General features: G+C 39.6%; 1 protein-coding gene across 9 annotated transcripts in view; it reads right to left on the reverse strand.

Moving 5' to 3' along the window:
• Nucleotides 1-620: 620 nt before the first annotated feature.
• Nucleotides 621-23,814, reverse strand: part of LOC139210698 (calcium/calmodulin-dependent protein kinase type II subunit gamma) — a 64,725-nt gene continuing 41,531 nt past the window's right edge. The window contains exons 10-21 of one of the 9 annotated variants that reach the window (XM_070840817.1): nt 23,024-23,146; nt 21,632-21,715; nt 21,504-21,546; nt 20,566-20,625; nt 17,172-17,212; nt 13,075-13,155; nt 10,889-10,933; nt 9,133-9,178; nt 5,087-5,162; nt 4,735-4,829; nt 3,781-4,032; nt 621-2,494 (exon numbers count right to left, since the gene is read on the reverse strand). In XM_070840817.1, coding sequence (XP_070696918.1) covers nt 3,800-4,032; nt 4,735-4,829; nt 5,087-5,162; nt 9,133-9,178; nt 10,889-10,933; nt 13,075-13,155; nt 17,172-17,212; nt 20,566-20,625; nt 21,504-21,546; nt 21,632-21,715; nt 23,024-23,146 — 927 coding nt within the window. In that variant the 3' untranslated portion in view covers nt 621-2,494; nt 3,781-3,799. Of the gene's footprint in view, nt 2,495-3,780; nt 4,033-4,734; nt 4,830-5,086; nt 5,163-9,123; nt 9,179-10,888; nt 10,934-13,074; nt 13,156-17,171; nt 17,213-20,565; nt 20,626-21,503; nt 21,547-21,631; nt 21,716-23,023; nt 23,147-23,814 lie in introns of all 9 variants that reach the window. The other 8 variants (XM_070840816.1, XM_070840820.1, XM_070840819.1 and 5 more) reach the window with 8 other exon arrangements.

A 23,814-nucleotide genomic window follows, 5' to 3' on the forward strand; every position in this document is an offset into this window, starting at 1 on the left:
TATAGCCATAAAAAACATCACATAGTTTCAGTACTGGTTTTACAACGCATTGTCGTCATGGTGCAAAAAGTTTTTTGGGGGGGGGGCAGTTTTCATGGCATGTCAGATATGTCACAGCACTCAGAAAGTAGCACAGGTGGTTGATACAGTAGGGCGGGTTTCACAAAGTTTTTTTTTTTTTTTTTTTTAATCTGCTCGACTGCGTCGGTGTACGTACAAAGACATGGTATGTGATGATTCATAGCTTCATCGTGGTTTCAGCTTTTAGGTGACCAACGGTAACGGTCTAAGTAAAGCACGAGTTACTATGGAGCAGCGTAGCACAGAGACAGACGGCAAGCCTCACCCCTCCGCTGGTACAAAGTCACACTCACAAAGTTTCTACGACACAATGAAAAAACAGTGCTGTTAAGTTTAACCACGGACACAGATATGTTTTGTCCTCTTTAAAGGGAGAATCTTTGATCTCATGTGCTTATATGACGCTGTGAATTCCACTATAATTAGCCACAGGAGTGTATCAAGTGTTTTTGTGTCGAGATTTCGGCATTCTGTGTGTGTGTGTGTGTGTGTGTGTGAGGGGACAACGGGGACAGTAAAAAATTGTTGTGGCCGTCTCAGCCTCCATTCATTTCAACCCGTTTTTTTTTTTTTTTTTTTTATCAGTCTGACTAAAACAACTGGCAAAAATCTCAACATCAAAACACTAACAACTACAACATTTATAACAGAAACTGCGACAAAAGGGATCAAATCCATTGATTGCCATCAGCGAAGGTCCCACAGCCCTCAAGCCAACATAGCCCTCTTCCCATAATGCCTTTTTTTCTTTTTGTCCAATCCCATGGCTGCATTCCATTTTTAACATGCGTTTTTATAGTGCCAGGACTTCACACAGAAGTACAGCAAGCCAAGACGGACGACACTCATATTTTAAGAACACAATCAGAACAAGAGACAGGCATAGGGGTGACATCATCATCACACAGTGTGGTGCTACTAAGACAGTGATGGGGCTGGTTAGCGAATGTCACAACTGTAGCAGAGGTGGGGAGTATAAGAGGCAGGAATGATGAAAGTAGAGGGGCAGAGGTAGGGTGGAAGGGAAGGATTTTTGTGAGCGTCACCTGAAGTTGCAGACAGGTTCACTCCCTCAGAAGAGCAAACACAACAGCATCGAGTCTTAAGTGTCTGTGCAGAAACAGTACAGGCCATTAGATAGTTCAAATAATTCATGCTTCATGTCAAAAATACACAAAAACAGATTAAAGAAAACGTGAAAAGCTGGCGTGAGTGTGTCCGTGCTTTCAGATTAGGTAGTTCAGAGATGTGAGGAGCTTTAGACTTTGACTGATGGTGCCTCTTAGTGTTCGACACTGCAGGGCAGACAGATGGAGACCTTCTGCAACTTCAGGATGAGCTGGCCTGGACGTTGTCTAAAGCTCAAGAAAGGCTCGACCCTAAAGGCTGGAGCACAGGGACCTTGAGTGTGTTTGTGTGTGTGTGTGTATGTTTATTTGTGCATGTGTTTTGTATTTACACCTCGGGTCCTCAAAGAAGGGAAAAAAAGAAAAAGAAAAACACCCGCTCATGCTTAAATCCCCTTCCTACACACTGAAAGTAAATCATTTTCCCCTTGTCTCCTATATAAATATCGTATACACAATTCTATTAAATAAAATCCCCCTTTTGATTAAAAACGATCCTTTTTCAACATAAAATACTTAAAAATGCATCATACAGGAGATAAAAACAATTTAATAACATATAATACAAAAAAGACCAAATAAAAATAAAGGTCCCTTCAGTAACTTATCACAACATCTAAACCCCTTTTAAAACAGTGTACAGATGCTCAAACCTGACACATAAAATGGGTGTTAAATTCTGATAAGTAGATATTAGTTGCTTCTGTTCCCACAAACCCCAACCACATTTACCTGTGAACTGTAAAACAAACAAAACTTCTATTAAAGTAGAGGCTCTGCTGCTCTCAAGACAAAACAAAGAAGAAACCACATTTTTCCTCACATCACACTTGCCGCCCCAGTCCTATTCACTATGTGTGTGACGTGTACTTGTTTTTCTGTTGCAACTTTTTTTTAACATGTTAATACTTTTCCAGACAGCAGACAAAACAAAGACTGGGGATAAAGGCCATGGGACGAAGGGACCAGGACAGCATCACCCCTGTGTCGCCACCAGAAGCATGCACCATCTGCAAGAAGGGGCTGACGTCAGCCGGGCCCCAACCTCATCTAGCTAGGGTTGGACTGGATTGGTGTTGGTCGGTGTGGTCGGTCATTCAGTCAAGCTTTTGAAATATGCTTTTTTTTTTGATTGGTTTTTTTTTTTCTCTTTTTGTTAACTTATAATGGATTTTCCCCACTTGTGTTTTTACAACTTTCCAAGCAGCCTCTTCCCGGCCAGGATCCAGGCACCAATCCGACCACGGAGAATAAATGCTCCAAACAGCTTTAGAGTTCAGGCAAAGCTGGAGAAGGAAGAGCGAAATGGTTATAGCTAATACGTTTTTTCTCAATTGTTTACATATGTTTTCTGAATACCTCCCAAGTCTACCCACGAATCCAAAAACACAAAATAACACAAATCTCCTGCAAAATGAAACTCTGCATTCAATGTTGTCTTCTAAAAATGCTATTTTGTTTTATAATGACACACACATTGGATACTAATGTGTTCAAAGGAAAACACTAGTATAGCACACAGTTTTTACGATCCATAAAACACAAATACGGGAACATGACTATGTTTTTATTTTTTGCCATAAAAATATACAACCCTAAAACACAAAGTTTGGTGTCTAAAATGTTCTACATAAAGGCCAAATAATAGAAAAATATATGGTATCATTAGCCTCAACATTGCAGACAACTACCACCTAATATGGTGAATCCAGCCCTGAAAAGCCTCTACAGCTACTGTATATCTTAACAGTCCCCATATGTGTATACCTCTTCTACAAGCTATGGAAGATGCATGTTATTCATAGACCTTCCATCTCCAGGTAGACCCTGAAGTGCACACTAGTCATAGATTATGGGGCCTGCTCCTTTGACCCAGTCTCTTCTATGTTTGCACCCATTGCTCCACAACAGATGAGCAGACCTGTGAACCTTTTTACTGCTAAAGCTCAGATTGTTAATTGAACTGCGCAACATGTGAGAGAGTGGAGTCAGAGTGGATGGTATGAACTTGAAGTTTAGACTTTGACTGGCAGTGTGTTCCATGTGACCGCAACAGATCTTATTCATGAAGATTGTAAAGAATTGTGTGTAGTTTTTGAAAAAAGTGGAGAACTGCAATATGGCTGTTCTCTAATCTTTGTGTGTGCTTTAATTTTAGCTGAATTTGTTCAGGGGGTTGGTTCATGAGCTACAGGTTGTGGCCATTATGTCTGAAGTACCAGTGTTACATGTAAACAATTAAGAAAAATGTTTGTCTATTCATTACACACAGCCAACATTCACTGTTTACTTTGTCAGTGTCTCCAGTAAAATTGAGAGATTGTTGTTGACTTGTTTTAAGGTAGACACAGATGAGATTCCTTTGCCCATCTAAGAGGGAGGAGGGCAGGCTAGCAATAAAGCTTTGCTGCATATTGTAAGAAAATACACAGTAAAACCCCTCAGAAGATCGGAGTAAATAATCTGTGTAAAGATCTTTTACAGCCATCCATAATCCTTGCATGTAGCATAAAACTGTTATTGCATCTTTCACTCAGACATTATGGGTGAGGGTGAGGTGTTGCCATCTTACCTGGGCCTGGGCTGTCAGTTCACTGCAGGGGTGCGGCCGGTGCTCCTGAGCAGTGGAAGTGCACATTGAGCCACTTAGCATCACGGCGATGCCACACACGCGTCTCCTCTGACTGGCAGGAGCGCGGCCGGCCCTGGCTGTCCATGTACTGCGTCAGGCGGATGTAGGCGATGCAGGCAGCATCCTCGCCGATCAGATGAACGTGGGGGTTCAGGATGGTGGTGTGCACTGGCTTGCTGTTTTTACTCAGCACTGTGGGGATGGGAATATGCAGTTCAGCTGTTTGTAGACTTGTCAGGTGTCAATATGTAGCAGAGTGACCAAATGTGACGGAATTTAGCATATTACAGCTTCCACAGGCAACACATGTTGGCAACTTCAAACAGCACAGCTTTTATGAGTGGGTCCCTGTTTTGTTTGTATCATACATGTGCACAACAGTCATACAGATGGTCTGACACTATTCCTATTGTTTGATGGATGGTACTATTAATACACAAGGAAAAACAGCAATGTGTCCACCGAGGGAGTGGAGAAGACGACTGCAAGCTAGCATATGTTTTTGTATTCTTTAACTAGTTTAAAAGTGAGCTTTGTAAATGTTATGAGGAAGCATTCAATGCATTTGTTAGATCTCAGTGATATACAGTACACACAGTGTGTTCTGGTGAGAATCACTGAATATAAACCGTAATGTTTGTTTGAGAAAACATGGAGCACCTTTAATTTAAGCAACGCTGCAGTCTCTTGTTCAGGTGATATTGGCTGATCCTTTACACAGCAGCAGCTTAGTTGTAGAATACGCACTTTTACTTTGATAATTACACAACACAAAATTTACACTGAACTCTTGTCAACAGAGGTCTATAAAGGTCTTACTACAGTAGTTTCAAGGAGAAAACTCGAGCACTACAACCGATGAAGGCTGTGTTACAAATACACTGAGCCACTTACGGTTCTCAAAGTAAAACTTGTGGAAGTCCATGCCCTCCACCAGGTTTCCAAGAGCCTCTGGCTCAAAAGAAGTCAGTCCAGGGTCACAGATTCTCCTGTCAGAGAAAAACACAGCCATAAATAAACTTTATCTTAAGAACGTGATAACTTAAGAACTGCAGTGAAGATGATGCAGAACAGATGACATGACATTTAAAGCTTTGGTAAGATCAACATGTGTGCTGAATCCAAAACGAGCATTTTACAGTTATAAATGCATTTCACAGAGAACAAATTATTACTTCAGTTGTGTATTACATGACAAATGTTTTCAAAAAAAGATTCAGTTTTTAAGTGGCACATGCAAACTTACGTGTAAGCCTCAAAATCCCCATTGTTGATGGCTTCAATCAGCTGCTCTGTCATCTTTATTATCTCCTGTTTACGAGCTGAAAACAGAGAGATGGAAAGAAAAGGTAGGAAGGAGGGGGAAGACGACCAGAGGAGATTAAAGACAGTCACAAATCATTTGGAAGTTCAACATATAAATACCACTCCTCACGCTTGCACTGAACTTACTTGAACCCTCTGACATTTGAAAAAAGCTCATCACACAGGCTCCACCTCTGGTAACACTTACAGTGACATTGTAAGTTAAACACAGCCTCAGGAGTGTCTGATGCTGTATGTGACGCTCCATGAGCCGCACGAACGGCACAACAGTTTTTTTGGGTGATGGATCACCCTGTATTCATCTGATTACTCACATAAGTAATAACTTCAACAATATTTATTGAAATAAAATTAGATTTATCATACAATATTCAGTTTTTATAAATAAATCGTTATCAATGCAATACAGCCTTTATCATTAATCTGTATTGATCACTAGAGTTTTAATAAAATTATGTCAAAATCATCTGACGTTTTGGGGAGTATTCATTTCCATAATTTTTGTTCAGTAAACTCTACAAACTAAAACTAATCACGAGTGAAAATTTCACCACAAACAGAAAATTCACTCTTAGCATGTTCCCATGTGTCCTTCCACTAACTTCCTGGATGGAAGCCACCTGTAACGTCTGGTCCAAAAAAACAAGATATCAAAATATGTTCCACAACAGATGGCTGAGAAGACCATTCAAATACGAAAACTTCAACCAAGACAGCCTGTTTCAACTGACACCAGTCGAAAGCTCTTTCACTGTGCACACACAAACCCACACTAATGAAAACCACTGCAATATGTTAATTAAAAAAAAAACCAAATAATTACAAATATGACCACAGAAATTCAGAGAATGCAGCATTATGATAAGTCAAGAAATGTTCATTAGAAAAACAGCATACCAGAAAAGCACAAACTACATGCACACACACTGAACATCAGTGTGAACTGAGGAGAATAAACCAGCAGAGACAAACGCACTCCAAGTGTTTTTTCAGTATCCAACTAACATGCAGCTGCTGACCCAGAAAAGCCAGCAAGTAAATCCTCCACACCTGCATGTAACTTATGTGTTCATAAAGTTTATTTTCCTAAGTCCTCAAACCTTCTGCCATGAAATGGCAAAGAAAGTTGTAATAGACGGTATGAACACGTCTTCACAAGCACTGCACACCCTGCCTGCCACTTACTCTGCTGCAGTTTGCGGCTGCTGCCTGCGGGCGGCGACAGAGCTGATTCTGGTTCAGGACAGCAGCTCTGAGGTGGACTGCTCTGAGGGACACTGGGGCTGCTAGCAGCCTCCTGCAGGGGATCAGCTGCAGGCAAGTACACTCATCCCAGTGAAATAGTAAAGCTACTAGCCATTTACATGGAGTTTAGCATTATTTATTCTGCACACAGTATATCATACAGTGATAATAGGAAGTTAGCCTCCAGACACTGAGTTATTGATGAACATCTGAAAGAATAGCTTGTAGTCAGGCTGGGTGCCAGTAGATGGCAGCACAGGAGGGCAGAGCGCAACTAGTACAATAAATTAGAGGGAAGAGAAGAGGTCAGATTTTTTATTTGGTCTTAATTTATGTGGCAAAAATGTCTTGTTTCGCTCGAAGGATGTATTTATTGCAGAAAGTCTGCCGTTGGGTGTATGAGGAAAGGTCAGGAAACAAACATCAGAGGTGAGAGCTGAATCAGGTAAAATGCTGCTGACTTACAGGTGGGTGGTGGGCAGAGAGGAGACAGGGTCTGAGTCTGTTCCTCAGCCGTGCTGCACTAGCTTAACACTGCACTGTCTGCACTAGCAGACTCACAGGCAGCTGCTGCCCCCATCACAAGACAAACACACACACGAAATACTTAAACTGTAAGTTACCTGAAAGTTGTCACTTAAGACATTGAAATAGACTATTGAAGAGGAAGGGAAAATAGCTTGTATTGTTCAGGTTATCAGATATCTGTCTTATTAATCTCAGACATGTTAACTAGTTTGCCAGGTGATTTTAATTAAAGGGAACCCTACTTTAAGAGGTTGTTCCACATTGTTAATCAAGTCTCAATTCTAAAGCTATATGGGGAGAAAGAAAGATCTTTCAGAAGATGAAACATGTGAAATAGTAAAATGTCCTGCAAAAGCCATCAGAACAACTGATATTTTGCAAAGACTGAAGAGAGATCATTGAACTGTTAAGACTGTTATGTGATCCAGAGCACATGAATGAATTTAGTCAGATAAAGACTTATTAAGGAAAGTTTTTGTCAGGCAAATTAAGTTGATGTTTTGGGCTGGAATATTGGGAGTTAAGATGGTAGGTCTCCTTAGAGCTGAAATAACAGCATTTTTGTGTTCCTTACTGACCATTTTCTGCCATAGTATAAAAGGAAGAATCATGCCCTCAGACCACGCTGCTAAAAACATCACTGACTCCTTGGTTGCTATGGGTGTAAAGTGAAAAAAAAAAAATAATCATGACGTTGTCCCCTGACTATACAACCCTACTGAGCACCTGTGGAACGTCCTTAAAAAGAAGATTTATGAGGGTGGGCGAAATGAATCCTCAAAACAGCAGCTCTGACACTAGCATCAAATAAAACACAGACACTGTGCATGCACATACAAGGTCAGTGGATGAGAGAGCTCATATATTAACATTTAACTCGACCTCTTATTTTAGTATTCAAATCGCATTTATTTTTGGAAAAATAATGTTCACGCAACAAATACAGCAGATTTATGTCTCGAATTTGTTACGAGTGTTTTAAAACTGCATTGTGCTTCATTTGAAACCTTGTGTTTTGAGTTCTTTTAAAATATTTAAAAAAAAAACTGTTGTCATCATAAGTAGTTGTGCTTGTATTAACATCCACTTACTGAAGATAAAGAAATATGTTTAATGGTATTGGCAGCAAAGGAAAAACAAAGAAGAACATCATGTGCACAATAATTTAGAACACAGTGGACATTATATTCATTTAGCAGATGCTTTCATCCAAAGCAATTTAGAATAAATGCAATCAACCTAAAAAAAAACACAAAAGAGAGAACAGGAACAAACTGTCTCTTGACTGCATGTCAGTGATCATCCACTATAAAATAGAGTGCAGCTAAACCCACAGAAAGCCGCCTAGGTAACTGGATTACCTCTTTTCTGGAAAGCTGCAGGTAGTTCTGTCCTACTTCATGCATTTCCCGAGCCAAAGACAACTAATTAAAGGCTTAAGTGGCTGCGATGCTGGCACGCACACACTCACGCACACCAATAATCAAAATAAGGCAAAGACGTTTGGCGTTTTGCTCTTAAGCTATTGACCCCTTCATTAAGCCCGTTCTTAGAATGGCCACTGTCCAGTCCTGTGTTAGCATCAGTAACTAGGCGCAGGAAGTTTTCAGTAGCGTCACTGAGGCCACGCTTCGTTTTAGCACCGAGGGCTTTCAGAACAAGGGGGAAAATGCTGCAACGGTGTGCATATACAACCTGCAGGGCTGACCTGCAGGGTCCTCAAAATCTAAAGGAGGGTGTTGTATTTTTCTTTTTCCGAAGCAAAAAACACAAGAACAGAGATGTTGTACGTGGAATAAACTGTATGAAAGAGCTAAATCATAGCTGAATAAAAAAAACAAAAGAAACAATTACACCTTTGTTTGCTCCAAGGTAAGACGCTAACTAATGTCGTTTAAGTTAAAACATAAGAAGTAGCTAATAATCTTTCTTATGCTTTGCTCTTTCATATAAATTTGTCATTTCTCAACAACTAAATTTACTGGATCTTCCAGACTCTACTACCCTAACTGAAGTTACCTGAAACCTCTACCAGTAGACATCCATTATCTCAAATATGAACAAAACACAGTATGAGATATACTATAATATTTGTCTATCTGCTCTGGCCATCAACAGAAACCTGGACAAGATATTAAGTGAATAAAAAGAGGCATGCAGAGTAGGTGAAAGTTGGACAAGTACCTTTCCTACCTTTCATCTCCTCCTCTTCTGTGTTATTACAGCTCTCTGTGGAGCCCTGTCAGACAGAGAGACAAAAAAAGAGAGATGGAAAGAGAGAGAAAGGGGGAAAGGGGTGGAAAGAGAAATAGCAGGACAAATATTTCTTTTAATGTGTAAGCGAGACAGGGTTGGGAAACTTGGGACACTTTGACCATACGGACACATAGACAAACTGATGGACAGATGGACGACTTCCTCCCAGGAGCACAAACCAGCCGGACAGCAGCAGAGATCCATAAATATCAGAGCAGCAAAGTGTGGGAGCAATTTGAAATCATGTAGCTAATTTTAACAGGAAGATGGGTGCAAGTGTGCGTCAGTGTGGCAAAGTGTCTGTGTGAAAAGTGTCAGTGTAAAGACAATTGTGTGCCTGCATTGCCATTTAAATATCTAGTCATACTAATATTGTGCAAGCTTGTACACCAACAGCGCAAGCAGCATGGCAGTTGGTTTGTGTTTTAGTAAAGCGTTTTACATAAGTGCACTTGTATTGTACATGTGCTGCTGTTTAAGATGCTACATGTAGAATTTTCTCTTTCATATAAATTTGACTTTATCTATGATGCTGTTCAGATCCTGAAGGGTACCACCAGAATAATTATATACCACAGTGTTTAATCATAATCAATTAAGGGTTTCCTGTAGTCTTTCATTGTATGGGCGCGTTGCCTCGTCTAAAATAAGAGACACTTCTGCTAGTGTCAGAAAAAATTATTACATTTTTATGAAAAATGGCATTTGGTATTTTAAGCTTAAGGGAAAACAAGTACTTGGGCTACATCACACAGAAAAGGCCACATATTTAAAGAATGAGGCAACTGTTTAAACCATCTGTAACTACACAGATAACGTGATGATTAGGTCTGTCTGATTCTGCTCAGAGTGATCAATGATATCACACATTTACATTGCAGTAATTAATCAGAGCAGCATGACAGAGTGTTGGAAAAGAAGAAAATGATGGGAAAAGTTGATACAAACAGCTGAATCTGTTGAAATTACATAACGATATATGAAAAAACCTTAAACCAATGGAGTCTGTATTGAGTGGTAATTATTTCAAAGTTAGTACTGACCAAAGTTTAAAAAAATTTATTTGCCAATTGATAATTGTTTTCCTTATGTCTTTAAGTACTGAAATAATTAATGTGTAATTTCTTGTAAATTTCTTTTTTTCTGTTTTAAAGTCTATTAAAAATTTGATTGGATGAGCAGTATGCTACCTAAAATTGCAATCAGGTCCAACAGACAGTGCAGCAACAAGAGCTCTGCATTAATTCATCATTTAAAGACTGACTACAGAAATACAAACATTCAAAAAGGATGTTTTTTACTTTGAGTTTATTCCTTCATTATTTATAAAGCTAATGGCTTTTTTAATGTATTAATTGATTAAAATAAAACACTAAATGGTAATTTTATTCCAGTGGCTCTATAATGGGGCGCCTTTACTTCAAGAGGGATCTGTAATGATCTCCTACTGATCTGATTTGGAGAGGTTCCCAGGATTCAACTCTCTAGTGAAATCCCTTCTGGTAATCAGGAAGAGAAATGATGAAACACGCTGACAGAAGTCAGTTCACATTAGGTTAACAATGAAGTGTAGACACTTGTTATTGTAGTTCTGACAGCGATGTACGGACTGTATTTAGAGAAAATCCTCCACGAGTCACCTGCGAGTGTCTGTAGTAGCTGGTGGCCAGTGGCGGGAGAAGGAGGGGCTTACCTTGGTGCCGTCAGCTGGGTTGTGTACAACAGTTGTCTGGGCTTCCTGGGGGGAGGTAGGAGACACTTTACCATGCAGGGAGGGGATGGGTGGGGTGGGGCACCAGGGGAAATGCCAGGGAATACAAACTTATTCCATGACGACAAACATAGAAAACAGACGCATGTGCGCACACCAAAACGAAGCGCTGCAGTAGAGGCTGTGGAGCATTTATGGTGATCAAAGACATGATTGTAGATGTCAAGGCGCCCAGTGTCAGTCCTTTTCTCATTCACCAGCACTGTGGCCTATGGCCTAAGTGATGATGATCATTTTAGAGTCTCCAAAATGCATGAAAACAGCCACGAACACGTAGAGCAGCTAAACAGGTATTCACCAGCCAGGGCCATGACTGAGGAGGAGGGTCTTTTGAGTGACTGCATGTGCATGTAAGTGTGAGCGCATATGTTATGCCATACTTATGTTACCTGGAAGTGATCGTATTTAGCCTACCAGTTTCATGAACCTCTGATATTTATACATACAGATAATATTCCATTTTCTTCTGGCACCCCTTAGAGATAGTATCAAAAAATGACACTGCCAGATTCTATAATAATTTTATAATTTTCTCCAAAGAAAATTAAACCATCAGAATACTTTTAAAGATGCTATAACCACAGCGAAATACACAGTGACTTTAATGCTAAGCTAGTAAATACACTCTGGCTCTTATCCCTACAAATGACACTTGTTATCATTAAAACTGTCAATCACCATCTGGAGTCCGAGTTATGACCAATGAGCACGGTGACTGTGTTTAAGTAAGCACTCCTCATCCTCAACCATGACCCTACCATAGAAACATTCAGCACAAATTCAAGAGCTCCAAGTACTGCACTGTTTGGAAAACAAACCACAGTATACTGGTTTGGTCAGTCAGTCAGTCAGTCAGTCAGTCAGTCAGTCAGTCAGTCAGTCACACTCAGGCCCTGATCCCAATCAACACTGGAGCCAACATCCAGGAACTACAATCTTGGAACATGCAGCCCATTCAGTGACATACAGGATTATTGAGGATGTAGGTCATTTTTTGGGCACTTTAAATTTTTATTTTTAACAGGCAGCTGAGAGATGACAGGATGTTGCATTCCTGGTCTTAACAACTAAGCTAAGAACGACCTTATTATGGGGAAACAAGAGTGCCACAATTTTGCTACAGCCATCCAATAATTTTATAGATTTATCTAGAAATTCCACAAGTAGCTATGAGAGCATACTTTTGATTTAAAGATGTTAATGGTTTCATTCACTTTGATTTGACCTTCTCACTTAAGAAAATACTTCAGTTTTTTATTATAAAGTCTAAATAGTGTATACATTTCTGTTAAGACCCACAGGAATGATTGTCTCCAGTTATTTCAGGTCTAAAAAGGCAACTGGCCACACAGTGGATGCAGACTGGTGAGAGAACAGTTTTGGCTTTCCTGCTGCCACATTGCAAGCTCTACAGTGTGTTGTATATATGGATCAAATTACAAAGATGAACACAGAGGCTGCACCCTCATACAATTACGATCTCTGTTACCTGCCCACTCCACCTCCTGTTTTACCCAGAAGTCCTCATCATCTACAATGACCAAACAGCAATTTGTGAGAAGCCGTCTTTTTATGTAGTGGAGGTTCAGCCTTTGAATTTTTGTGCTCTGTAATTGCAGTCACCATGTTCTTTTCCGAAGACAAATCATCAACAAAGCCCAGGTGACGCAGTTGAACACACAAAGGAGTCACCAGGATGTGGCTGAGCAGAACCTGATTGAAGTGTCTGCTGTAGCGCTGCAAAATGAAAGCCATTTGTCTACCTGTCAGTGTTGTGCACTGTGTAAATATATGTACAAGTGTGTCCACAGGAGGTCTGGGTAAAACACAAGCTAGGAGAGACGCTCAAATGCACGAGCCAGTCCTTCAATTTTAAAGTCGTCAAATCCACTGGCAACATCACAGTTTGTGCTCAAAACAGAAGCAAAAAGGCAGAGGATGAACGACGAGAGAGAGAGAGAGAGAGGACGAAGGACACAGAAGATTTCACTTAACATAGGATGTGAGAAAAAGATGAGGAGGAGGCAGAACTAAACATTGGAAAGATGGAAACAATGAAATGATGCCGTAAAAAGCAACATGAGAGAAACCAAATAGAGATGAGGTACCATTGGTGCTGAAGATGACATGCTGCTGTCTTTGGTGCTGCTGCTGCTTACTACACTGTTTTTACTGTTGTTTCCCTGCGACTGGGGCAAAGAAACACAACACAGAATGACTCCCACTGCTCCCATTGAGTCTAAATCATAAACCACCTTATGGGAATCTCAGGTGCAAAACAGGAATAGAGCCATTATGTGGCCTATTCCACCTATTGTACGTGAGTAGGATTCAAAACTGCACAAGTTTGAGTAGGGTTCAATACTAAGCAGATTTTTCGGAATATTTGTATCAATCATCCGCATCTTTCTGCTTTGTACATTTTAACACGCAGTTGTTCTACTCTCCTGTAAATTGCTGTGCAAAATAATCACTTAAATCCATGACATGACGTTTCTTTTGATCATCAGGAAATTGTAGAAACAGATTAAGTCTTGTTCTCCATCAACAATGTGAGTGTATGGACTTCCTAACTTGTTTATTTCTATCAAAAAACTGTGTATCAAATGATTGAAGGGCTTTATTAATCCAGCACTCTGGTGTATGCCTGCATTTAATGTCTACAACTTTTGCGCAACATTAAAACAAGTAAAAAATACAGAAAAGTTAGTCAGCAAATGCATGTTAATACAAAGAACATATTTTCAGACTATCCAATTGTAAGTAATTTCCCAGCACTTTTGCAAATAGGTCAATCAACATCTGCTGGGATAACAAGATAAATCACAAGTTTTTATCTAACACAAGCAACGGGAATTGGTGGTCCATTTCTGGCAGCAACACAGCCAAAGACTGTGTGACCGAGTCAAAAAAATAAGTTTAGAATAACAAATATAATAAATAATAATAACCAGTCCAGGTCTGTGCATGCAGTGAAAGGCCTTGATGACAGGATTTTCCTCTGTGGAGAAGTGTGTATGCATGCGTGAAGGTATGTGCTGAATATTGTTCTTTCCCTCTTTTAGCCCCTACATAGTCATCTGGAAGATAATACTAAAGCCTGTTTGACCCACAAAACTACATGGTATTACTGCAACTGCTTAGTTCGCCCAGTTGTCTTGAACAGGCCCTGTTCACTGCTTTGACTGAATTTTTGACCACTCAACTCTCAGTCCAAACCTCAAGCAAAAGTTGGTTTGCCAACAGAAAAGCTAAATAAAATTTAAAGATTTAAAAAGAGTTTGAGAAGTTTCAAGACTTATGTGAAATAAAAAAAAAATGTTCAGCAATATTTTGTGGTTTAAATTATCCCTGCAGAGTCTATTTCAATATAGTTTTACTGAAAACTATTGTTTTACTGATATTTGTCTCTAAAAGTGCAGTGGTGCAATCTTTTAGTATATATGTTATTAGCTTTAATTAAACTAAGAAAATAGTTTACAGTCGCATTTAACAGCTGTATTCTCAGGAAATCAACTGATAGAATTAAAGCCATCCTTCCATTTTGTTCCACTTATCTAGCATTGGGACGCGGTGACAGCAGGCTATCCCGAGGCGTTCCCAGGCCAGATGAGATATATAATCTCTCTAGCACGTTCTGGATCTGCCCCGGGGTCTCCTCCCAATTGGACATCCCAGATCCTCAAAGCACCTAAAATTCCCCCACTGTTCCCATTGGGTCTAAATCATAAACTGGGTTTAAATCATAAACCACCTTATGGGAATCTCAGGTGCAAAACAGGAAATTCCCCCAAAACAGGATATTTCCCCAACGAATCGCCACCTTATCATGGTGGGTGGGTTGTTGTGCCCCTGTGACCCTGGAAGCTGTGTTGTCGCGCCCCTGGTAGGGTCTCCCAAGGCAAAGTGGTTCCAGGAGAGAGGAGTGATTAAAAAAAACCTTTATATGAAGCGTATTAGGAACAGCTATGTTCCCTCCTGAAACCAGACCTGGGAGGAGACTACACATTTTCAACAGACTAAAAGTCAGGATATTTTGTCCCCTGCTGCCACTTTGGCTCCGTTTTGTTGTATCCTGCAAACCAGAATGGGGGTTCAGCTGAATAACAGAGGTGGAGTTTATAGCTACAAATTATAGACTGAATGCGAGATGTGAACAAGAAAACACAGTTTGAGCTGGACTCTCCTTTCAGCCTCAGGCTAACTGGAGAAAAAAGAGAATAGAGAAATAGTCTTGAATGCAAATCAGTATTCCCGCAAGAAAGTTAAGAGGTGAATGAATTATGCCAATATAAGGGTAAGAGCAAAGTGCTGGGAGGTTTTTCTGTGGCCTATTAGCAATATCATCTCACAGAAAGAGTAATGTGCAACACCAAGTTAAACAAGGCAACCTACAGTTCATTCAAGATGCACAAATACATCACGGTAATTAAAATCCTAAGCTATTGTGAAGCCACTACTGGAAATCTTTGTTTGTGTTTTGCATTTTCTACAGCCTCAAAATTATGTTCAAGGATAAGATAAGTGTTTCCTTTACCATATTTATTACCTCCATTAACGATATCTATTTTAATATCAACTTAAATGCATTCATACCGATTTACAATTCCAGTGTTTAAAGAAGCTTCCTTTGAAGAACAGATAATTAATTTTGCTTTCACAGATGTGAAACTGCTTATAGACTCATAGTTTTAGTGAGTGAGGATCAGTATAAGTATCGATTTTATTTGCATGTGTAACTAATCAAAAAGATCATTAGAACAAATTCCTAAAGAAATACTGGCATTATCTTAAAATTTCACTGTATTTTTATTTCATTACTTTATCTTCAATATATCTACCACTGAACTGTCTCTAGTTCAGAGGCGGAGATTATCTGCAGGTGACCAAGACAGCTGCTTTATTTACAAAAAGAGGGGGACAAAAAGAGTTAACTCAAATGAAAAATAATGACGATACAATAAATGTGCAATAATTGAAAAAGGTAAAATGACTGCATAATGATGTTTAGAGAGATGTATGTCCCTCACTCCTGTGATGGTCAGGGATGCTGGTAAGTAAGCCAAAATGCGTGATCTTATCCAAAGGGAGAAAAAGATCAGATAAGCATAACTGGAAGGGGGTTAGTGTGTGTCTTTGTGTGTTATTTGTCAGGAGCTGAAATGGTTTTGGTGGCGCATATGGCAAAGGGGGATGCAGGAATGTTGGATGGAGTTGGGAAATCCAACATATATTGGACAAAACTAAAACTGTCATAGACAACGCTTCAAGCATCTTTGCCCAAAAGAAAAACAAACAAACAAATGAAACAGAGGAGTAGAGGAGGACCGGGGGGAGAAAAGACCCAGAAAGACGAAGAGAGACCAAGAATGAAAAATGAACAAAAGCGACAGAGCCGATCTCACCATCAAACAAACACTCGAGCTGGACTTCCTTTTCTGACAGACAGCAATGGAAAGGAGGAGGAAAAAAATAAGGGGTCATCGGGAAACAAGGAGCTAATCAAAATAGTAAAAAAGTGAAGCTGCCAGATTTATCCCAGAAAGAGAGAAAAACAAAACAGCTGCACAAGCTTACACAGGAACAAAGATGAGACAAAGGGATACTGAGAGGGCTTCAGAAGAAAGAAAGAAAAGAATCAGCTGCAAAAACAATATAGGGAGTTAATTTTTAAATGGGAAGATCTAAATCACTGGTCGTGCACTTTATTTGTATAATGCTGGGTTTAGTTATGTTTAAAGTTACTGTTTGTAATGGGGATTTTATTTTGGCCCTTGTGGATCATGGCGCTTCACTGCATGCATTGACGCTGACTGTTCGAAACAAAATGACCACCTGTGAATAACAGAAAAACCTGGTGGTAAAAAACAGTGTTTTAACAGCCTTTTGGTCTTTATTATGTCCGTTACTTTCACTTAAATTTCAAATCTGTATTACCTGTGCCCCACCTTGAACGGCTAACTCATAAACATGATAAAGTGGTTGCTTTATTTTTAAGATCAATCTTTTTCCCTAAGCTGCAAAAACTAATAAAGGAGCACCAAAGCACAAAGATAATCCAACTTAAAGAACATATCGCTTTCCATATGCTCATAACATCAAAGATACATGTTATTAGAGAGTTGTTAGGATGACAGAAGACAGGAAGAGTAAGAAGGACAGAAGTAGTAAAGTTAATAAAACCCCCCTGGGTCAGAGAGCTTACCTTCACACCGTCCGACTTTTTGTTTAGTAAGGTTTTGCATGCTGAAAGAAAGAAGGGAAAAAATGGTCAGAGAAGGACATAGTCTGAGACGTAAAGGTCCAACAAACGGAACAGTGGTTGAGATAATTCAGTCAGCAGGACAAAACAGAAGCAAAACCTGGTCCGATAAAGGTTTATCATAGCTGCCTCCTAATTTCACATTAATATTTTCAAAAGTAGAACTGTTGTAAGAGGGACAATCCCTCCTCAAAGTATTTTGTCTCCACCAATGGGGATTATCAGCGCAATTAATTGTTTAAACGGAAATTTGGTTTTACAAACTGAAACTGGAAATTAAAAGACAAAAGTTGAAAATGAAAAAATTTTAAATTTGGAGGTGTGCACCCTCAGTGCTTTTACCCTTTCTCATTGTAATGCTTTGTTTAAACAGGCACTTGGTGATTTTAATACAGAGCCCAATCACACCCCAAGCTCCCACAATGTATTTCCAGGACACTGGTTACATTTTTATTTGGAAGCCCATTTCTGCCATAAAAGAGATGAAAAATTTGAGAGAGTTAAATATTTTGTTGCCTAGTTATTAAGTAAAATTTAGCAAGTAAGCAAGTTAAATTCATAAGTTAGTGAGGCAAAATTATGAGTTAGCATGTTTTAATAATAAGAGTAGCTCAGACTTTTCACAAAAGTCATATAGTAAGTTACTTATGTGATAGTCGGTCAAAATTTCTTTTTTTTCTTGACTGGCAGAAATAAACCTCCACAGCCTTGACTGTGAATGGGCTAAATTCAAAACATCACAACAGCAGGACAGAAAATCTGACATGTATGATCAATCAATTTGTAGGAAAATAAACATTAAAAGCAGGTAAAACTTGGGTCTTTTTGCCCCTAAAAACACTAAAAATTAATTCCAGCACTGTCGTAAGTACATAACAGACTTCTATGAATAGATGAATGAATACACTAATGAATGAATTCAATGAATGACTGAGTTTCTGAACCAATGATATGCTGCTAACCAAAACAATTTGGAGTTCCTCACAGAGGAATCAAGGAAAATGTCATTTATTTCAGTGTGATACGGCTAACACATCGATTGAACCGATTGAGCTGGAACAACTTGAACTTTTGCCGTATCCCATAGTTCACTACTCCTGCAGGTAAAACACACCTACGGTAGTTAACAAGTTAGCCAACATTGATCACACTGATATTATATCACGTGCATGCATCTGAAAACTGAACCAGTTGTAAAAAAACTCATAGAAATGACACCAAGACACACACATTTAAGAGGAAACTGAATAAAAATGTCCTCATGCATTCACACAACATAGATAATTAAAATAAACACACAGTACACTCTTACTGTATAAACACTCATATTTGTGTTAGTCATGTTCCAACGGTCCTCCCTTACCTTCCATTTATAAAGTGAAAGGCAATGAAGAAGGCAAGAAAACAGTAATGTTTTTAATATCTGCATCTTAATATCTGGACTGAAAACTCAACATGACAACTGCAGGCACAAACACCTGTCGGGCTTTTACTGAATTTTAAAAGGCATTCTTTGATCATTTTCACAGAGGTGGTGGGTTCATGCGATGACGTGATTTATCAACATGTCTGGCATGCAGCATCCACTTCAAAGTCTTTCTCTTAAAAAGTGCGTGAGAAGTGCATGAGCGGAAAACGTTCAGGGGATCATTTCAGACCCAAATCCTTCACATCAGACTGTATCTGACAATGTTTCTCAGCAAGTGAAGAAATTCGACAGTCAGAATTATTCACAGAGAGAAATCCATTATTAACAGCTTATCGACGTAGCATCCACTTGTTGATCAAACCATAATTCCTGTATGAACAGCTCAACCTGTCATGTGACTGACATTCACCTGTAGAGGGGTTCAGTATGCTTCATACAAACTAGTCTGTATGACCATCATGGAGGAGGACGGCATATAAATGGAGATGAGGAAACACAATGTTTTCGGACGATGGGAAGTGGGCCTGCATGTCGGACTTTAAAAGGGCAGTAACCACAAACCTCTTTAAGGTAACTAAGAGTGGAATCTGTATAAATTGTCAGTATACAATAAGTCTTTTAATCACCCTACTGATAGGAACATCAGGATCAGAATTGAGGATTTCATTACATGAAAAACTGTTTTTGGATAGTTTCTCAAACGTTTGCTTCCATATATGAGAACTTTTCAAGTAATTTGTTTTTTTACTGTAATGTAGTGGCTGATGTAATTACACTTCCAAACCCTTCATTTGTATCTTTTTATAATGGGTCTTATTGCTGATTCTGTTTTGTTTTAATTCATCTTTAACTCCTACTCTTTAAATTCAAATTTTCTTTATAATTTGTTGCATGATGGTGACCCCTGATGAAGGCCATGAACCGAAACAAATTGGTCTCATAATAAAGTTCCTTTTTTGTGCCAAAGTTGCCGTTTTGGGTTTTGACCACTATGGATTGTTGGTGTCAGAGGGTGACAACAATTCTTGTCCGCAGCACCCCTAAATTCAGCACTGGAAAGGTCTGAGGGGAGACCGTTTCGGACACTCTTTGATGACCCTACAGGCACTTTGTTTGAAGCATACTGATGTCTTTAGGTTTTTTGTAGGTTTGTCTGTTCACACAAATAAAACAAAGCAGGCAGTAGAGAAGACAAATAAATAGATAACAAACTACACTATGCATCCTGTTTAACCAGCTTCCCATGCAGGTTGGCATACTGTACTGTAATGTGCACTCATACACATGCTTGGCTGGCTGTTAGTGCCAGAGCCATGCGGAGGGACAGTTGCAGCGAGAACAGGCAGGGATCGACTGGGCATCAGCTGAGTACTGTGGATACAAACCAATTCAAAGGAGGCAAAACTGGGAGTGATAAGGAAGTTGAATGCTGGCGTGTTTATTCAAATTAGTAATAAAAAAAGGTTATGCTGCAGAGGAGTAGATGTGCAGCCTGCACCACTTGTGTTAATGCAGAGATGTGTAAGCTGAGCGTTGTTGCGTGACAGCTGAGGTAGTTGGACAGAGGTCAGAAGGTCATGCTGGGTGTCATTTAAATGGCTGTTGTGTTCGACACAGGAAATTAAATAGCCATTCCTGGAGAAGAGCTCTGTTCATTAGAGCATCCAAACACGCAGCAGACCGAAGAGGTCAAGAGCTGAGCTCCGTTTGTGGTTTCCATTTACATATTTGTGTGTTTGTGTGTGTGCAGCATGCCCCAGTGCAATGAAAACCACACAAAAGTGGTCCATCAGTGTGCAGTAGCAGCAGGCAGCAGGTGGAGGGGTTCAAGCAGCCCAGGCCACATGCCAATAGCCTGAGTATGAAGTTGGCAGTGCCCGAGTCCAACACCCCCTCAAGCAGACGTACCTTCCTGTGCCATTGCAGCCGTGCTGGTGGTAGCGGCAGGGCTGGTATGCTGCCGTCCCACTATTGGACAGAGAGGGATTCAATGTGGAGGCAAAGGTGGCACAATAGCCTCACTAAAGCCTGACAACCTTTTAATTTTCTAGATTTCTTGGACTTAAATAAACCTCTGAGTATTAGATAAAAATGACAAAATGGGTTTGGATCAAGCAGGCATACTGATCGTGTGCCACGCGATGAGCTGCTCACCATTTGATATTTCAACTCTGATAAACTCCTTTTCATTAGGATGAAGTGAAGCAGCAGACGGGAAATCTTCTCAGCACCAAAATACTTGTGCCCTAAAATTATTAATCTCATTTCCGTGGACATTCACTCGATAAACATGTCTACAGTTATCTATAAAGCAATTCAGAGGTCTGGCTCGTCTGCTTCCTTCAGACTAGATCAATCATGACTAGTAGAAAGTAGTTGGCTGTAATCCACAAGAGTTGTTTTACTTACATAAAAGCATATAAACACAGGGGCAATAGCATTAATGCATTAGCCTGCCGGGCCTTCGTCTAGCCCACATATTGGGTGTTCAATCAAGAGTGCATTGTGTTTGGGTGATCAAACTGCTTACAAGGAGGAAATCCAAGCCAAACCCCTGAAGTGCAAAATCAAAACTGCAGACAAAGCTGACCAGCCAATGCGAACAGGAAACCAAATGTGTGATTAAGGGAACTAGTTTCAAGCTAAAGAAAAGCTAAATCACCGACAGAAAGAAAGAAAGAGATAAGCATCATTTGACCCCTATGAGATATCAGGAAAAAGTGATTACCCATAAAGTGCATATAGAATACATTTATTATATAAAATGACAAAAACAGACATCTCAGAACTGCTCAGTGTTTCTGAGCACCTTTTGAAGTCTGTAGAATATCCTTGCCAAAGCTCACCTGAAAAGTTCCTGGACACCAGCATTGTTGTGAGAATAGCTCCCTAGAGAGGCACAAAAATTAACATTATAAGATTTGTGATACTTTGATGTGTGTGTGTGTGTGTGTGTGACTGCCTCCACACTCACTTTAAGTTTCCTCCTGGCGTTGAACTTGCGCAGACACTCCACAGTCTCTTGACGGTGCATCATGGAGGCCACAGTGGAGCGTTGCTGTATGTAGAGGAGAAGAAACAATATTATGGATAAACCAAACTTCACTTCATTTCATGTCAGTGTAGATGACATGTCACGCCGACATAATCGATTCTAAATGATAGGAGTCCTAATAAATGGAAATCATGTATGAAGTGGAGGCAAAAGACAAAAGCTTTGCGTCCTGTTTCTTCAGCCAAGTCCATTATTTTCTATATTAGGACCTCTCCCAGGAGTAGATTATTATATCTCAACCATGATCACATACAACAACTCTTTTAATTTCTTTTTATCTACAGGATATTTAATACTTTAAAAAGTTTATTTGTAATCAGTTAAACACTTTAAGCTATTTTCAGCAGTGGGAATCAGCTGTTAGTAAGTGGCAGCTGGACACCTGCAGTTTACTTTCTTATGTGACTCACAGATGGAGCACATCTACAGCCTGTGAAAGCATGAATCACAAGTACAAAGATTAACAACAGCTTTACAAAATATCTGGTTCTTTGATAGAGAGACGAAGGATGCCCGTGGACAGAAAAATGCAAGGTGAGAAGTTAACTATGACGCCCAAGGTGCTTTTCAGTGAGACACATCTGATCACAATTTCAGATGAATTCCACAACATGTGTTGTTTACAACTACAACAATGAAGCCTTTTGAATTCACTACAGCCTTGATTCGCTCCTGTGAGTGGTTTCTTCTCAATATGCAGCCCTGGCTCGTGGTTATTGCCATGTTTAGAGTCATCCACAATGGCAAACTGTCGCTAAAAAAACTGATGTATCAGAAACAAAATAGTTGAAACATTTAAAACTGAAAACTAATTTGAATTCTGAATTACAAATGAGGAAAAGTACATCCAGAACCAGCAGCTTCTCCCACTTCTCAACTCTATAGTTCTTGATCACTTGTTTAGTACGCTGGGTAAACTGTTGACTGGAACTGAACGCTTTCAGTGTTTATTCTACCAAAAACTACAAATTCTGCTCTAGTACTTAACATGAGTCTGTGTGCTAGCAGTCCATGATGTGAACACATGGTTATTAGGCGTACTTGTGTTGCTGTTTTGAAAAGCAGTGCCAAAAATGAAATGCTTAAAATATTCTACACTCTAAGTCTGGGAAGCATGTGAGCTCCTGGTCGTGGTGTCCTGCCAAGGTATTCCTAAATCGAGTCAGTGTATGACTGCTGAATAAGGAGGATAGTGAAAGAAATGTGACGTAATTTGTTGGAAGGCGGCACAAATGTCTACACCAGTATTTAACACGCTGGAAGAGATTTCTTCTGATGTGAAAACCAAAGGAGACGACATGTGTGACTTACGCAGACCCAGGGATGCTTGAGGGCCTGGTCGGCAGTGATCCTTTTGGCAGGGTTAATCGTTAACATCTGATTGATCAGATTCTTGGCCTCGGGGGTCACTGTGTCCCATTCTGGAGAAGGAAACTGAGAGAGGGAGATAATGAGGAAGAACCGTTGAAAGATTGTATATCAACAATTGGCCTGAGACACATGTACAGTACATGAGTATAGACTTATAAATGCATACACATGTCTGGATTCTGTGCCTGTGTTCCATTTTGTCACAGCATTTGATGGCATGTACCAAATATAAAAAATCTAAAATATCTGTCTTGGTCTTACCTTATTAGACTCACTGAAGTATTGTGTTTATTTGTGTTTTTGTTTATTTTTTCTATTCTTTCTATGAACATGGTATACTTTAATAAAACATTTGAATTTAGCAGACAAGGAGTTTATCCATTTAATCAATTTATTAATTCATTAAGACATACAGTACTCCAGTTACCTCAATACTGAAGTCCATATCACCTCCATCTCCACCTTCTGCCTTGTGAATGTCTTTTATCTCCCTTTTATGAGTTAATCTCCTTTACACTTCCCACGATGATGTTCCTAATGTACTAATAATTATGCTAAAAATGATCTTGTATAATTTAGTACACCAGTCATTGAACATGCACAGATTGCGACCGCAACTGCAGCTCATATTTGTGCAACGCAATGTTTTGCTAATTTTCGTATGAAAAGTGCTTTACTTTCTTTTCTTTTGGCAGATAATATGCAGAATGGTGCGATGATATCTTTTATTT

Source organism: Pempheris klunzingeri, chromosome 12, assembly GCF_042242105.1.
Source record: "Pempheris klunzingeri isolate RE-2024b chromosome 12, fPemKlu1.hap1, whole genome shotgun sequence".
NCBI classification, from domain to species: domain Eukaryota; kingdom Metazoa; phylum Chordata; class Actinopteri; order Acropomatiformes; family Pempheridae; genus Pempheris; species Pempheris klunzingeri.